Here is a 19119-nt window from a genome sequence, read left to right on the forward strand (position 1 = left end):
TTGTAAACTGCCACAAAAAGTATGAAACAACAGAGAGTAAAAGGCACTTTCAAATGGGTCATATGAAAATTACAAAACATACAATAAAGGGAATCATACGAAAAAATGTAAGACATACCTTTAAGAGTGTCAAACTAATAAAAACTAAACTTACCACTATATGGTAATCAAAAGTGATTAAAAAGAAACCTTTTAACATCTACAACTAAAAACAACAAAAACGAGTCTGAAATAAAACTTACATCAAGAACATTAAATGAAAAACTGTGAAACTTACCATGAAGACTGGAAAGATAAGAAACACAAGAAACCTAACACGAATAGTTTTGAATAAAAACTATCAATTACATGACCTAGAGTATATAAAAACATACTTTTGCTACCATCAAGGAAGCAGAACACAATAAAACGTAATATTAATAATGCTTTTAAACAAGAAACTGTAAAACCTTAACAAAAGTGTCTAAGGGAAATTATAAGTTTTCGTTCATCAAACATATCGAGTGAAAAACTGACGTAAAATCTGTCACAAAAACTATAAAAGAAACAACTGGGAAAATCTGATGTCAAAAGTGTCAAAAGAAAAATACTGAAAATCTTACTTTCAGAATATATTAAACGAAGAAAAAATTTAAACTTTCGTCCCCTTGTATCTTAACGGTACAAAATAAAACATGAAAGTAAAACTTGTTATCACGTGTATTAAACAAACCTACATGCCCTACTGTCAAAAGTGTCAAATTCAAACAATGCATATTTTTTGTATATTACAGTTTTAACATTAATGTAAATTACATTATATTTTGAACGTGTTAAAACTATCTCTATAATATTAGCATTCCGTAGGATTAACACCCGACGCTTTCCTTGAAGTTGAGCAAAGAAATAATAATAAAATAATGTTAAGTAAAAGTAACGGAGTGGATAAACATGCATCAAGAATTCACTATAATTTTTAAAGTTGTTTAATACGATACTAAATGGAATATTAAACATTAACTTCCTAACGTTTATCCCATTTGAATGTGGGGTTTGCTTCATGAGTCATCTGTTTTCATTTGATCCGACCCCTCATTCTAACTTATTCTTCAACAACGAAAGTTTTCACGTCCACTTTAGTGTTGTCAGCCATTCCAGTGTTTGGTCGTCGTTCTAGTATTGTCAGACCATCCACCTGTTTAGTCATCATTCTAGTGTTGTCAGACCATCCCATTGTTTGGTCGTCATTGTAGTGTTGTCAGACCATTTCATTGTTTGGTGATCATTCTAGTGTTGTCAGACCATCCAACTGTTTAATCATCATTCTAGTGTTGTCAGACCATCTCATTGTTTTGTCGTCATTTTTATTATTTTATTACCGTTGATCTGACGAGGTTACTTTGACCTTCTTGTAATGTGGCTATACTATCTGAGGCGGCTTCTTTGTATCTTTTCTATTATAACTCTCACACCCAAGCTTCCTCTGATGTATATGTTGTGTGAAAGGTTTCTATGGATTTTTTTTCCCGCTGACTCCACATATACACCGCAACATTTTTATCTCTATTGTATGTAACATGTTTTTTGTTTCTTTTTGCGGTGGTCAACATTCACTCTCACGTATTATGACTGGACGAACCATTTCTTTCAATTTCTTAGGCGTTTTTCGGTCGTAACTGCCTTCAGGTACCTTACGCCATTTTTCCATCCTTTTGTTATCCTGGCTTTTATATCTTTCTCAATCTAATTTTCATGTCTCCTTCGAAAGACGTATTGTTTTTCTATTCTTTCTTTCTGTTTGTTTTTTAATTTAGCAGTGTAAGAAGGCAGCTAGTCATCACCACCGACCACCAGATCCTGGACTACTCTTTTACCAACGAACCGTGGGATTGATAGTCACACTATAACGCTCCCACGGCTGATAAAGCAAGCATGTTTGGTGTGACGGGGATTCGAACCCGCAACCCTCAGATTAGAAGTCGAACGCCCTAATCACCTGGCCATGCTGGACCTTTTCTTTTTATTATTCTTCCATAAAGTTTACAGTCGATTGCCGTTTCTTCATTTATTGGTGGATTGAATTGCAAACTTGTAGGGTTGGCTGAATACATCCAAACACATTTTTTCGTGTTTTTGGGTTCCTATTCGCTCATATTTACAGCAATCAAGATGCAAATTGGTATGAATATAAATTTTTATCCTCTCAACAATCTAACTTAAAATAGTTCGTTTCACCTTTTTTTAGTCTTTTTAAACTTTTATCGAACAGCCATCTCACAGTTTTCAAATATAGAACTTGTTCTATTTTGGATATAGCTCATCAAAAAAGCATAAGTTTTGGGTTTGTGATCAATTACTCAGATATCTTTTGATCAATTTATATCCCAAACATTTATGAACAAAAATGATGGAGTCGTTCATTTTTATTAATTATAAAGAGTTAAGACGCCACGAAAAGCGCAATTTCAGGGTTTATTGAAAATTACTCTACCATATTTCGACTATTTACAATGTAGTTGGTTCTGTGAAATTATTTCAGAGATCCCATGCATAAACATACAAAACTTGTAGGATCTGTCCACTTTTGTTCATTTTACAGTGGTTGATCAAAAGGTTAAATAAACCCTTAACTTCAGAGTATTATAAACTAAAATTTTATATATATATGTATTAAAATCATTAAAAACATTTTCTCTCTAATTTTTTTAGTTTGCAAGGAACCCAAATCCCGCTGTAATTATACCTTGTAGGTTTTTCTACCATCTGTTCAACTGAATTATTACATGGTTACCTAACAATATGGTCTTTCTGAGATTGGAAAACGAATGTGAGCATGTATAACCATACAAAAAATAGGGCCCAGCATGGCCAGGTGGTTAAGACGCTTGATTCGTAATCTGAGGATCGCGGGTTCGAATCTCCGTCGCACCAAACATGCTCGCCTTAAGCCTTGGGGTCGTTATAATGTGACAGTCAATCCCACTATTCGTTGACAAAATAATAACCCAAGAGTTGGCGGTGGGTAGCGATGACCAACTTCCTTCCCTCTAATCTTACACTGCTAAGTTAGGGACGGCTAACGCAGATAGCCCTCGTATAGGTTTACGTGAAATTCAAAAAACAAAACAAACAAAAAAGTAAAGACAAATATTACAAGTTTAATTAAACATTGACATGGAGAATGGATACTTTGTTTTTATACAGTATCATAAAGTGCATTACATGATTTGTGCATGGCTGTTATAAAGATTTGGACACATTGATGTCCTACATACCTGGTTATTTCACTGTATATGTGGTCGCTTGACTTACTCCGAGGTGAAGGTTATTATGTTGCTGGCTTGCCCGCTATTCTGAAAAACTTGTAGTTTAATTCATGTACAAGTAACTAAAATACTACTAAACATTACAGTGTTATAAAATATTAACCTTAATACTGAGGCGTAATGACATAGATAAAATAGATAAAACATTAAAGTTGATCAAGTTATTACAAGTTACACTGAAACGTTTCATCCAATTCTGTCTCTCTCATAGAGATGAAAAGCAGGCTAATTTATCTGGACATCTGTCATCATTTTATATCTGTCGTATTTCAACCGGCGTGATGAGTCGTGGTATTAGATCGGCATTAGATGTGGCAGATTTAATGTCGTTGATGTATTAATATACTTTTCATTCTCTTCTTACTCAGAAGTTCTTATAACTTCTCTTGTAGGCTTAGTTTCTTGTTTCCGTAAAGAGTGGTATAAAGTTGAAGTATTAAAAAATACATGAACCACTTTTATTGATAATGGAATGATTAGAATAATATAATGTGTACATGAAATGAATATTATAAAATGTGTTACTTAAAAAGTACAGTTTCTCTACAAATAAACTCATCTTTTTAGGTGAAAGTTATGCTTCGAGTGAGTCCTGGTCCCTTATCCGCAGAAAGCAGTGGGCTGTCTTCGTTTCTCTTCCTTGACGTCAAGCAAAAACAAGTGTCATTGTACGACCCCACAACGTGTGGGACTACAAGCCCTGTAGACCGACGAGTCGGAGTGGCAGCACCGAAGATGTTCGCCTTTGATGCTGTTTTTCCTCAGGACACCCCGCAGGTAATGAAATACAATTAAAGTGTTTATAGTATAGGTTTGTAAGTCAGAAGTATCGAATCATTTCAGTTGTTGTTAAGCAGAAAACAGCATAATGCACCATCTGTGTTGTACTCATTTCAAAAATCGAATTACGAATTTAGCGTTATTAGCCCTCAAGTTTCTCAGTAAACCACTGCGTAAAAGTCGAATGATTTAAGCAGCCGTAAGTAAACCTCAGCTTTTCATGTAAATCACGTAGCTTTAAAACGTTAAATAATTGGTTTATGCAATAAGTCAAACATTAGCTTTCCATATTCACGCACAGTTAATTAAAATTCATGTTTTTTAACATTTATTTTTGCATTTTATATTGGCACGCAGATTCACTTCTTTGAAGGTCGGAACTGACAAGCTGGATTAGAAACCGTGCGATACTAAAAAAAGTAGTTCACGCAATTTAAACAGTGGGTGTATTATAAGAGTGATAGTCAACCTTCGAGGTATATGATGGATAGTAGGGACCTTCTGTCTTGTCAGCAGTTCAGAAAGATGGATGGTGCCAAATAGTCTTAGTAGTTTTGACTTTAAATAAAATACAAATACATTATATTATGCCCAACTGGCAAGAGTTTCCCGCTGGTAAAGCGTTAAATTTAAGGATTTACAACGCTATAATTAGGAGTTCGATTCCCCTCAAGAGACTCAACAGATAGCTCGATGTAGTTTTGCTGTACGAAAAAAACACACAACTGGCAAGAAATACTAATGTAAATAGCAACTGTAAGCAAGCTGTGCTTGTTAGAAAGTTCCAATGAAAAGCGCCCCAGTGTATAAAGAGAAACTATAAAGACATGTACCTTTTACATTTACCATAACTTGCTGTGTTTTCAAGAGATTTATTTAATTATAAAATAGAATATTAGATTATACAATACAAAATGCAAGCAATTACCCTTTAATGTTGATGTCACGTGAGAAAGTTGAGATTTCTCTATGTGCACTGTCTTAATGAGGAATTCACACTTCTAACTAAGTTTAATATCCTATCCATTCAAAGCTAACTGTAAACTTTATGCTATCTTTATTCTATTTTGGTTGAGGTATAAGATTTTAAGCGTATCTTCAAAAATACTTGTAGAAGAGTTGTTTTATCGAGCGTTTGTTTGTTGTTGTTTCTAAGCTGTACTATCCAGTACTTTCCTTTAAAATGTATTTCAGTTGTGCAGTATTTCATTAATTGGCCTTTTAATTATAAAATGACTTTTAGAACGATGTAGATATAAGAAGTATTTGTTAAAACTATCAAAGCTGTTATGAATGAAGATATGATGCGTGCTATTAAAACGGCCTTCAAGAAATTTGGTACGTCCAATCTGCTTACCATGGTTATGCTGTAGCTACTGGTTTAAAGTTTATATAAATTCCAATATAACGTTAGCCTTTAGAACAATCATTTTAGTCAATTATTATGAAAAATCTCGAGCATGATCTAATGGTTAGACTTCTCGGATTAGAGACGCAACGCTATTAAACACGGTTTGCACTTTCAGCTTTGGAACGATATACAAATGGCTGTAAATTCCGTTATTCAATTAAGTGTAGTCACTTCATCATTTGTGAATAAGTGTATTATGGAACCAGTTCCTGTAATCAATAATTATGTCCTGATATAATATTAGTGGTTATGGACAATAATTTTATTTTAATATAATGTGATCATTTATCAATAATTTTTATACAGCGACAGTCATTATGAACAGTCTTATCTTAATGTATTGTTGGTATTTGTGAACAGTAATATAAAGTTAATCAGGTTTTAGCTCATCATTCATATAAAATTCTGAAAGTCAGTTTTGTGTGCTAAACACCAACACTAGTGTTTACAAAGTGTTTGGTTTCCTGGGAAGGTTATATAGAATAATTGTAATTTCCAACTCGAAATAAAATTGTAAAATAAATGTGAAAATATTTTCCTTGTGCGTTTTTGGAAATATGAAGAAATGGATATTTTTCTCCAAGCAATGTCCGGTCTGTTAAATAATGTGCATTTCAAAATTTACTGCAGCTCATTTTTTATCATAAAAAAATTTGAAAGAAAAAAGTTAGGATTGGTAAACGCCTGAATTAACTAACTCATCTTAAATTCATAACCAACCTTATAAGTCGTCAACTTTATTTATGTATTTTTTGTCAAGGCTGAGATTATATCAACGGCTCTGGCTGATGTTATTCAATCCGTAGTGAACGGAATGGACGGCTGCCTCTTCGTGTATGGAAATCCAAAGCTAGGTACAGATGTCATCATCAATTAGACTTTTTTCTTTAAGTAAAAAAATAAAGAGAGAGAGTCATATATTTTATTCACTAAATGTGAGTTTTATGTAAGTAGATGTAACTTTTTATCTCATGTTCAAAAAATGAAATCATTATTTTTGACATTTAAATTCATTTTATGAATTCGTATATAAAACAGTTATGTATGCTCACAAAGTTTAATTACAGACTTAAAATATGCATAGAAATTAGGGTTGATACGATATGTATCTAGATACAAAAGTTTTACAAGACAGTATCCAAAATAAAATTGAATTAGAAACAGATATATATTGTTAAGAGTTTTAAGTTATTTAGTGTAATTGAATGTTGTTTTCTTCCACAATTTGAAATAACTCTAAAAAGTATAAAAGGATAATTGTGATGTTTTAAGTAACTTTTATGTGGTTACGAGGTTGGTCAAACTGACCGACTTCATATAAAATTAAGGTAGGGAATATAACAGATAAGTTATGAATATATATAACAAAGGTTGATAATTCAGTGGTTTTAGAGATTACATGAAAGAAATTTGTTAATTTTTCGTTGGAGAAAAATATTTTAACCTTAACATGAAAATCCCTTTAAATCAGGGTGGTGACTACTAAAACATTAATTTTTAACAAAAGTATTTTAATATAAATTCTTATTCTATGTGTATAAAATGTTATAATATTCACTAAAAGCTTGTCACATGTCGTGAACATAAATAAATCGTATCGGACGATGTATTAATACAAACGTATCACGGCTTTTCACAATACGATACTTGTACTGTATCGCTGTACTGCCACACTCCTAATAAGAATGTACTCAAGTTAAAATGACGACATTATAGTTTAATATATAATGCATACACTGCGAAACTATGATATCTTAATAAGATGTGTGGTATTACAAAACAGAAAGACTGATAATTTGAATCAGTTCCTTCGTCACTAGTACAATACGTGTTTTAAACAAGAAGTGTAGCATAGCATTTCAACTGTATTAAACGCGATAGCAGATGAATCGTTTCACTCAGTATCGGAACTCAGATTGAGTGACCCGAAACGAATCATATGCTAAGAGTTAATATTACATGTACTATGATATAATTTTACATTTTGAAATGAAAGTGTATTTATAAAACGGACTTTTTAACTAACATCATGTTTTTTACGCATTCTACATTTTGTATTTACATTAACCTTGACGTAAGGTTCGTGAACGATAAGAAACCTGAAAATGTTGCTTTGCACACCTGAAAGGTTCGTTAGTAAAAAATATGGTGAATTTCTTTCACGAAATTTTGTGTTGTAGCACGTCTTTCCTAAACAGGTTCCCTGACTTCTATGGATGTAGTTCATCCTGGTTACTAACATCATATAATTCCAACCCTTGTGACTTTTTGTTACCTGATGTTATTAGGATGTAACATACAATAGTTTAAAAATGTAGTAATCCAGCAGTTGTATGTCATTTCCACAGACAAAATGCATATTATTGCAATGTTGCAAGATATCGTGCCATTAATTTGTTATAGAACAGATATTACAAATATAAACTTACCCAGAAATACACATCTGTTTTAACATTATCAATACTTCACTGCAACATTACAAATTACTCCAAATAGGTAAAACCTATACCATGATTGGAGAAAGTTCGTCGATTGAAGAGCTAGGAGCTACCCCTTGTGCCATTGCTTGGCTTTTTTAAACTAATCTCAGAACAAAGAGAAAAGACAGGGGCAAGGTTTTCCGTCAGAGCTTCCGCTGTTGGGGTAACAGGAAGGAACGAAACAATCAAAGACCTTCTCAGTGTTTTTGCCATCGGTAAGTATGGTTAAAAATAAACTTGGTTATTACACCTCTGGAAGACATCTTTCTTACTTTGATAATCAACATTTTGTGCTTCATTTTACCTTGTGACAAATTGTTTTTAGAAGTAAAAGTTTTAATCAGTTGAAACTATTAGTAACATATACCTTCTAAAATGTTCGGGATATTTTTTACTTATAGTTTCAAGCCAGGTTTCTAGCATTGTAAGTCTGCAAACATACCATTGACAGCCCTTTGTGCAGCTTTGGCCTTAACTACCAACGAACGAAATTCTTGTTAGTTGTATCGCTCAGTAATTCTGATATTCGTAGCCGAGCGCAGTCTGATGGCTGATATACCTGAGTTGTGAATCCAGGGACTGGGGCATGCTGTCACAAAAAAAGCACTCCACACTTTTGAAACAGTGGATGTGTTGTAAAAGTGACAGTTAAATCTGTTTGGTTACACAAGAGTACCCTAAGAATTAGTAGTGAGTGACGTTGGCTAGGTGTTTTCTCTTTACACTATCAGTTCAAAATTAAGGGATGGCATTGCGCAGATAACCCTTTGCGAAAAATTATCAAACCTTAAAGAAAACTAATGACCCTATTTGATGGACATCCAGACATCACTGACCTAACTTGTTTGAAATGCACTCCGTGTACGAACTGACGATGATCATAAAATAATGTTTGAATTTCTCTCCATCAGTTGTGAAACTAGAGGAAATGTTCTATATCATCCAGCTGTGTATTTGAAAAAAAAATAATAATAATAATTTTTCAAAACTCCTCTAGCAACATGTACAATAAAATATTTTGTGCACAATAAAAGGAAGCATACATTTTATTTATTGAAAGGATATACATATAACTCAAAGATATGATCTCGAAGAATTATTAGTCGGAAAACAGTGAACGCTAACTCAATTTGTTGCACAATTCTTGAGCAACGCCGAATGTAACCAAAGTTAGATTACCCCAGCGTTTTTATACGAAAACCACAGTTATATACTGTAATGCTTATATACCGCTACTTAAGTTAAATACGCTACACATTCTATATCTATATCTAACTTAAACACCCCAACCTTTCTGTACCGACGTTTCAACTTAGTAATTTTACCCTTATAGCATAGTTTCTGTTGTTTATTTTTAAAACAAATACTCGGTAAATGTTCTACAGTCATTGCTCATTCATTACTCTTTCGTTTACCTCTCTCATCTTTGATTGTGTCAGGTACTTATAATAATTTTCCTGGTTAGAACATATATATTACAGAAGTGTATAACATTTCAAGAAAGAGAAAAGTAACATACTTCAGGGTTAATTGACCAAATACTCTAGAGAAAACAATTTGTTGGTAGTTTCTGTATACAAGTCGTTCCTGTTACTTAGGCACTGAAGTAGCCGGTTCTTCTCCTGGCCTGCTACTGCAGGATGACCCCATCTACGGAACATATTTGTCAAACCAGAGCGAGATCCGTGCCCCTACAGCGGAAAAAGCTGCTTTTCTTCTTGATGCGGCGCTCGCCGCCCGATCCAAGTTGGGTAAATGTCTTACAGTTATTTTCTGTCTTATTAAATTTCTTAACATTGCCTTCCCTAAGTATAATCGTATTATACAACTAAAACTTGTTATCTTAATTCTAGTTACTTTTATAGCCATAACAAAATAAAAACCTTTACACATCTAAGAGTAAATACTATCATTTATGTGCAACAAAAATCGCAAAATGTTTTGCTTTATACCAAAACAATTCGTAAAAAAAACACTTCACACTGATAACCTGTGGGGCTAGACTCAAACTTACAACGTTAAACACAATGACTGCTCCTAATACTATTAAAGGGTTCAACGGTATCATCATATTTCACAGAAGTCACAACATACTGGTCAAGCTCCTTCATTATGCCTTATCACATATACAACTAACTGAGAAGCAGAGGGTGTGTCTGAAAACATTCCTGCGAGAACACTTCTCCTTGGTACCAGAGCACAAGCATCGCATTTGATCTGGCTAATTTTTGACGGAGGGAGAGAGTTAAAAACATTAAAAAAATGAAAACCCTGGAACTCAAAGATAAGAAGGAACACAAATCTAATGATATATTCCAATTCAGTAAACTTCAAACGTACTTCTAGCTCTCATCATGGCTGGTTGGTCTTTTACATAATTTTGTCCATCCTTGGTAGGGGATCTACATCATATAAATAAGGACAACTTCACCACACACCCTCGAGTTCGCCTGATAAATTTGGTTCTGCTAACACTAAAACTGCGGAGGAGTATGCGAGCAGGCAAACAAATACACATAATGTGAACTAACATAGAATAACTCTATAAACACAGTTCACATTTATAGACGTTATTATAAATTTTATCTTTATTAATGCTAAAGGCAATGTTTCATTAATAATCCTAGAGGCAAAGTTCGAGCTTATAACACTGCAGGAGTAATTCACTTGATGTGAATGTTAATTATTATAACCCTAGAAACAAAGTTCACATTTATAGCTCTAGGAGTAAAGTTCATTATTATAACCCTAAAATAAATCATCAAACTTTTACTTCTGCGAGCAAAGCTTATTTTTTTTAATTCTTAGGACCGTTACTCATCCTTATACTCTTGTCAGTAAAATTTATCCATATATACATATAAACAAAGTTCAGTAGTTAAAGTGGTTATAGAGTGTGTTTTTTTTGTTATTACTGTTGTTATATTTTAACACCATTACGAACAAAACTTGATCACATAAGCAACCAGTTAAGAAAAAACGATATTTTATAAAATAAACATCAAAAAATGGATACAACACCATCGTTACTATTCAGCAAATGTGTTCTGTTCAATATATAAGGCAAAAGCATGATTACACATCTTGTTCACAAAAATTTGAAACCTGGTCATAGGGTGTGCAATTATACACACTCCTAGCAATAAAGTGGTAATAAAGTGACCTGTAAATTATCGTATATGATTCAGGTTGAACGGGCTGGAGCCCAGTTCTGTCTCATGTAATCATCACTGGGTCATTGATGTAAACAGGTAAGTCTTGCTCAAGGACTGAGTGCGATATGAACGATAGAAACACAATCCAATTAACACCATCAGGTGCGTTCAAGGATTGAGTGTGATATGAACGATAGGAACTACTATCTATTTAACACCATCAGCTGCGTTCAAAGATTGAGTGTCATATAAACGTGATAGAAACTACTACCCATTTAACACCACCAGATGCGTTCAAGGACTGAGTGCGATATGAACGATAGGAACTACTATTCATTTAACACCATCAGCTGCGTTCAAGGATTGAGTGTGATATGAACGTGATAGAAACTACTATCAATTTAACACCATCAGCTGCGTTCAAGGATTGAGTGTGATATGAACGTAGTATAAACTGCTATCCATTTAACACCATCAGCTGCGTTCAAGTATTGAGTGTGATATGAACGTAGTAAAAACTGCTATCCATTTAACACCATCAGCTGCGTTCAAGGATTGAGTGTGATATAAACGTGATAGAAACCATTACCCATTTAACACCACCAGATGCGTTCAAGGACTGAGTGCGATATGAACGATAGGAACTACTATCCATTTAACACCATCAGCTGCGTTCAAAGATTGAGTGTCATATGAACGTGATAGAAACCATTACCCATTTAACACCATCAGCTGCGTTCAAAGATTGAGTGTCATATGAACGTGATAGAAAGTACTATCAGTTTAACATCATCAGCTGTGTTCAAGGATTGAATGTGTTATGAACTTAGTATAAACTACTATCCTTTTAACACCATCAGCTGCATTCATTCTTTACATTTTTCTTCACAAAACGAAGAGCTAGTTTTGTTAATTGTGGCTGTCACTATATCATGACTACTCACTGTGACTAACGATTTCTCATCACCCTCCCATGTAACATCAAGTAAATACTGTTAATTTCGAGGATTCTTTTGCTCATGACACGGTTGTTTATATTCATTATTCTGTATCGAGATATATCCCTCTGTATATGATCAGGAACTATTTACACACGCAGTTTATATGCGTTCTTGGGTGGGTCTCTATGTTTACTGGTAGGGTGTGTATACTAAACATGAAAAATAAAACATCAGTTGAACACATTATAGTTAAAGAAATTCTAAATTACTCACCTTAGAACTGAAATTCAGGTAGGCGTTCGCTACTCGAAAGTTACAGAAATGTATAAACACAATTGTTCACAGAATAACTTACATACTTTAGTTATTTCAAGGACTCGTAAAATATTTAGCATGTATAAATTGTTTCAGCATAATGCCACGTATTTTTAATTTCAGTTTACGATGTATGTTGTTGTTATTTTTTACTTAGTGCAAGCGCTTCATTCCTGGGTGTAGTATATGAACATAACCCAAACTTTTAACGTGATTATTTTGAAAAATTGTTAAAATATTTTAAGAATTTAATATTCTTCGTATGTGAATACGAACTTGTCAAATGCGCTTTAAGTTCACATTAAGTTCGTTTAAAAAGTAAAACAGACAATGAAACTGCTATTTTAAAATTTAGAAGACATTCTAAATGTTAATTTCAGACTTTTTCAGACATTCCCCTTGATTTGTTCATAGTGGATTCAAAATCAGAGGCGTGTAAAAATAGCTTCATATCTGTGTTTTGTCGCCCACAAATTACTTCGCAAGTTTCCCTTCGTCCAAACCAACAGACGATTTCCACTATATTGAGCAAAAGGCTTCTTAGGTATTAAACTGAGGGAGACAAAAAATACGAGTAATGCTGTTTTTACATACTTCTGATTTTAAATTCTTAAAGGACAAATCAAAAGGAATCCATAAAATAAAACATCTGCAGTTAATAACATGTTTTTTTCACAAGTTTCAGGCTTAGCAATTTCTAAAACGTCTGAAGTTTAAACCGTAACTAATTGTTAACTGTTGATGAAATAATCTTTATTGTTGTATCTCTTAAATATATCTATCATTAAAAGACATTAATTCAGTGCTGGTAATCAGTTTTAGTATTAGGGTTAGTTATGGGTTATGCTGAGAGGAAACAGCATTTTCCGCCTGAAAAGCTTTCTCGTGAATTTCCAAAATGAGAAATTTCACGGTAACGTGTTAAGTGTTGTACAAATTATCAAGAATCAGAAATTGACAGGTACAGAATTTTGCAAGACAAATAACAATTAATTAATTAATTGTGAGTATGTGTGGCCATAGTTACTTAATTTCAAACCTCAAGCATGCTTCGTTAACTCAATTGATTTCTAGCTTTGAAAATAATAGTGCTCATTGTTCGGGTTGTTAAGCTGAGACTTTTGTTGAAATCTCTATCCTGTCAAAGCTGCCTTAATACATTTTATGTAGTTTATGAAAACTCTTTTATTTATTACTTGTGTAAAATTGAAAAAAACAAAGAAACACAGATGACTTTCATCATTTCACGCGCAAAAAATTGATTGGAAGTCTTCTTTTCTTATCAGCAACCCTTTCTTCACAATATGTTTTTGTGATTACATATAATGTTTTTGTTCCGTAAATTACCCTTCGTATAACATATTTATGTTACATTCAGACTTATCTAGCTCTCACTTCATGTTCTATATTAGATGAAAAAAGGCACCAAAGTTAGGTAAGTTTGTTATCTATTATAACCAGACTTCAAATATTTCTTTTGTGTGTTTTTTGTTTCAGAAATGGAAGAAGAGAATCGTAATTCACATTTTTTATTTACGCTTCACGTTTATCAATATCGTTTTGAAAAAGGAAACAGGAGTGGAGGTAAGAAGTTACAGATTACATTAGCTTTCTGATTTATGGTCTGTGACGTACCAAGCGAGATAAAACAGTTATATGTGTGTTGCTATGAGAAAATGGTGTGAATTCATTGTGACTATGTTTGTGGTTTGTTGATAGTATAAAATGAGAATTAATGTATAACATATGCAAATTTTATTAAAAAGAACCTTGATACGTAAAGGGATTTTTTATGTTTATTATTTTTCTAAGCGGATTTATAGAAGTAGAACCTAAGACTTCTGTAACTAGCTAGATGCTTGATGTTTATGATTTACTGATCAACAAAGGGACATTTGTCCAACTGAACTCCACCCCGTCGATATAAAAAATTAAAGCATTAATAAAGTAGACAAAAAATGACAAAATTGACAATATACTCCCTCATAGACAGCAGTTACGTCTAGCTATGTGACTGTTGTGAGTCATCGTAAGAAAATCGATGTTGCTGTGATTGTTATTTACGGTTGATTTAAATTAGGTGCTAGAACCTAGTGTTAATAAAGTGTCATTGTTCAGAATATATAATAAAGAGCGATTAATGCCAACAGCCTTTACTTTTTAAAACTATTGCAAATTTGTTTTGTAAAATATATTTTTTTATGTTTACACTTGCATATAATACAATATATATATTGTAATACACTTCGTTGTTAAAACTATTCATCACATTTCATATATATCAATCGCTTTTATAGTAGCTGGAGGTCGGAGTCGTCTAAACCTGATTGATCTAGGTTCCTGTGAAAAAGTAGTCAAGCCACGAGATGGAGCTGCAGGACATAACCTCTCCCTGTCAGCTTTAGGAAACGTTATAATTGCACTACTTAATGGACAGAAGCATGTACCTTACAAGTAAGAAACATGTTTTTGAAGGTTTCAAACTTTAATTTTGTCACTAAAACATGTTAAACAGAAAGCTAATCGAGCTTTCTTTCATCATTTAACATTACTCCAGTCGAAACTATATATCGTCAACATTATACAAATATCTAGTGTTTGATAACGGGGGAAGGTTGAAATAAGATATAAACTTTGATACGAACATTTCTGCAAGTCTTAAAATTCTTAATACATATAGAAGTGTTTTTAATTATACTAATTCAAAAGGAATTTCTGTTTTTTATCTTTTTATTATACACCAGAATTGTGTACAACGTTATTGTATGACATTTCAGATACGATAATTTCATGTTTGACAGTAAGGCACGTATAAAAAAACAAACTGTTTTCACATTAACTTGCACGTGACCTTTCAAATGTTATCATACCTAGTAAAATATAAGTAATTGTCAACTTACATCAGTAAGAGAAATATTTGAATGACTTGTTTAAAACTAAACATCGATCACATAGTTTTATCAAACCTTTCTGATGATTGTAACTTAAAGCTTATTTCGTAGAGTCCAAGCACTAAACGTGTTATATCTGAGTTGAACTGTTTTACCATGACGTTATCAGTATTGCGTATTTTATTTTAAAGTATTTTAGTCTTAATTACATTATTATCTTTCCTATGATTAGAAGGTATTTATAATAAATGCATGGCGTGTATGTGTGTGTGGGATGTTTTTGTGCTCAAAAATGCTAAAAATAACTATTCACGTACAAGTAACGTGTTTTGTGTTCAGAAGGTACTAATTTTGCTAGTTTGTATACGTAGAGTGCTCTCAAGTTCAGAAAATACTGTTAATAATTAGTTTATGTACTTAGTAATTTTATGTTCAAGTAGGTCATAATAATAATAACTGATTAATATTAGCTTTCTGTTTCTAATGTCCGTGTGTTCAGAAGACGCTAATAATAACAGGTCTCGTTTCCATCACAACTGAGAACACAGTGTAAAAACGATAGTGTTTTTGTTCAATAGAGACAGCAAGCTTACTCAGCTTCTTCGGGAAGCTCTTGGAAGATTAACATCTAGAGCAGCCATGATAGCTCACGTTTCGTCTGCCCCTGAACATTATTCCGAAACCCTAGCCACGATTCAACTAGCAACGAGGATTCACCGCCTGCGGAGAAAAAATTTAAAGTGAGTAAAAGCATTGTATGCAAGAAGGCGTTGACGAATACTCTATACTTTTATAGAAGGAAAACAAAAGATGTGTTTGATTTTTAACTCTTGCAATATAAAAATACGGTTTACAGCCTTACATAAATTAAGTTACATGTGTTTATATAAATCCAAAAATTAACGTTGCATTTGTTTCAATACAGATATATGAATCTTAGAATAAAATCCATATAGTCTATAAAATACTGACAGCATTATCTTAATGCTCGTAATTATAATATGATTTCTTCTTTTGTTCATTTTCTTACCGTTTAAAGATACGACTTTTTTATATGTATAATAATATAGCATTCTAATTAGTTGCTTAATAGTATCTGATGAAGGTAACAAGTACGTGTGCATTATACAACTTTCAGGTGTTTCTGATATCTGGAATGAGCGGTTAATTAGGAATAATAAAATGTGATATTGATTGAATAGATATTTTTAATTTAATATTTCTGTAAAATATCTGAAGATATTTAAATTGCTTAAAGATTTTCGTTTAAAATTATAAAAGGTTTTAAAATACAATGTAAAACGTTCTACAAAAGAAATCACGATATATACTATTTTGTCATATAACTTATCAAAGTAAACTGAGTTGTTGTTTTTCTATATACTCTAGAAAATTTTCTGAATAACACTCTAAAGCGAAGTGTGTTCCAACTTGTGTAAGAAATAGTTTGGTTTTAATTTCGCGCAAAGCTACATGAGGACTTTCTGCGCTAGTCGTCCATAATTTAGCAGTGTAAGACAAGAGGGAAGGCAGTTAGTCATCACCACCCACCGCCAACTTTTGGGCTACTCTTCTACCAACGAATAATAGGATTGACCGTCACATTATAACGCCCTTACAGATGAAAGAGCGAGCATGTTTGTTTTGACGAGGATTCGAACTCGCGACCCTTAGATTATGAGTCAAGTCCCTCAACCACCTGGCTATTCTGGGCCTAAGAAATAGTTATCAAATGTTTTGTTTCTGTAACTTTTCTAAGGTAAACGAAATGAAAATCATGAATTACATTGTGAAAATAAATTGTTTCAATGAATAGCGAACTAGCAATAGGAACATAAAACGACAATTACAGTCATCTATCAAGTTTTTTCCAGTTTTGTTCGGCAATATAAAATGTAAAATCTTACCGTTAAAATATTGTATCGTGTATTAGTCATATAATCTTATCAAGCAATTTTTTTTTTTTTACTTTCCAGGGGCGACTATTAGTCATATAAGCTTATCAGGTTAACTATTTTAGCTTCCTGGAACAACTATTAATCATATATTTTATCAGGCTGACTTTTTGTTTTTCAATTTCCAGGGGCACTTGTTAATGATATAATCTTATTAAGCTAACCTTTTTTCAGTTTCCAGGGGCGAACTCCAGCGAAAATTCCAGTGATGATCGAAAGGTGTGTCGTCCTTTTCTAAAAATTCATGCAATTAGCGAAGACAACGACAAGTGTGGCAGCAGCGACCCTGATAATACCTCCAGCAGTGAACAGTCTTGCGACACAGTGATTTTTTGTCGGAGAACAGGGAGTGTCTGTAAGCAGTTGTCACGTTAAGCGCAATGTTTCCCTGTCACCACGGACTACAAAGAAGTCTATACAAAATCATAATAGTCAAAGTGCTATAGGGATACAAGAAAGTGTGAATAGTGCAAAATGTCAGTATTCATTCAATTCTAAAAATGCGAAAAGTGCCTTCGCTTCGGTGACTAATACGTCATCAAGGAACGCGGTGAGAAATTACAGTGCAGGTGAAAAAAACGCAAACGTGCGAGTTTCTGATAGAACGATAATAAACACAGTTGAGCCTAATGTTTTTTCAGTAAAAACAAAAATTCAACACCATCAAACAGAAAAACGATTGAATGAAAGGTTGCAGGTAGCTAATTCATCATCCACTAGTGATCACACAATAGCTTTACCAGAACAGGGTGGACTGCCTTATCAATCAACAGACCCTCAAGCTTCTAAGAAATATCCGTTCAAACACAAACCTCAATACATAAAACAGAATGAAGGAAAACTTTCTACCCTGAGTAACCATAATAACGGTGCTAAAACACATAGTACTCGAGAATCAAGAGTTCAAAGTGATGAACTCTGGATTGATGGTCCCAGGTTTTGTAAATCAAAGTTTGAAAATCTGTCACTTAAAAAAGTCTTCAGAAAGAACAATGGGTTGATGGACCTGGCTTCGAGTTTCATGGCCACATGGATGAACATAAAAAGCAGTTTATTTCGAAATGGGTGGAAGAGCACTCTCAACATGTTCAACAAAATATAAAAGATTTGAAAGAAGAAGTGTGGATAGACTTACCACCATTGAAAAATAATGTTTCACATACAGAGACTTTGCAACAGATGGAAGGAAGCTCTTTAGAAATAATTAAAAAGATGGACGATTCGAATCCAGAGAAGAAACAGAACATCTGTGAACTGAAGAAAACGGTTCCTCAGTTTCATCAAGACGAACATATTTCTGTTCAATGCCAGAAAAAACTCCAAGGTAATAGTCTTTACCACAACGAGATGTTTCTGATGTTCAATGAACAGGATACACCAGAAACATGGCACCAAGAAAGTACACCAAGTATGGAAGACCAGAGACACAATGTAGCCTACGCATATCTTGATGACTGTAATCGATCGTTTTACCTTACTGATGTTGAAGAGTGTAACGAGAAAGACGATAAAAGAAATCGACATAGCACTGAAGTCAGTACTAATAGTGAACAAGACATGGAGCTGTTTGAACCAGAAGAGGAAGGTGAACCAGTGCAAATGCAAGACTCTTGTCTCCAAGTCAATGAAGAAGATATCATTATTGCTATGTTACATAACAATTCCTCCAAATACGAAAAAACAAATTTGAAAACTAAATGTGGAGTTCTTACCTATCGTCTACCCAAAGTTCTGGGAAAGGGTAATTTAACCCTAGAATCATCAATAATGGGTTCACAAGCAGAAGGTCTAAACATTTGTGGTCAGGGGTTTGCTGCAAGCAAAAGTATCAATGGGTTTCAGTCAATGCTGAGAAATGTGAATCGTGCGTATATACAGCTTCCACG

The 19119-nt window shown here is 33.4% G+C and overlaps 1 protein-coding gene across 1 annotated transcript in view; it reads left to right on the forward strand.

Moving 5' to 3' along the window:
* Positions 1-19119, forward strand: part of LOC143232790 (kinesin-like protein KIF26B) — a 67781-nt gene that overhangs the window by 48572 nt on the left and 90 nt on the right. The window contains 9 exon segments of the mRNA XM_076468652.1: positions 3873-4082; positions 6257-6350; positions 7993-8069; positions 8071-8191; positions 9575-9727; positions 13885-13971; positions 14685-14841; positions 15857-16018; positions 18211-19090. Of these exon segments, the coding sequence (XP_076324767.1) occupies positions 3873-4082; positions 6257-6350; positions 7993-8069; positions 8071-8191; positions 9575-9727; positions 13885-13971; positions 14685-14841; positions 15857-16018; positions 18211-19090 (1941 nt within the window).

This window comes from Tachypleus tridentatus, chromosome 1 (genome assembly GCF_004210375.1).
Source record: "Tachypleus tridentatus isolate NWPU-2018 chromosome 1, ASM421037v1, whole genome shotgun sequence".
In the NCBI taxonomy this organism is placed as follows: Eukaryota; Metazoa; Arthropoda; class Merostomata; order Xiphosura; family Limulidae; genus Tachypleus; species Tachypleus tridentatus.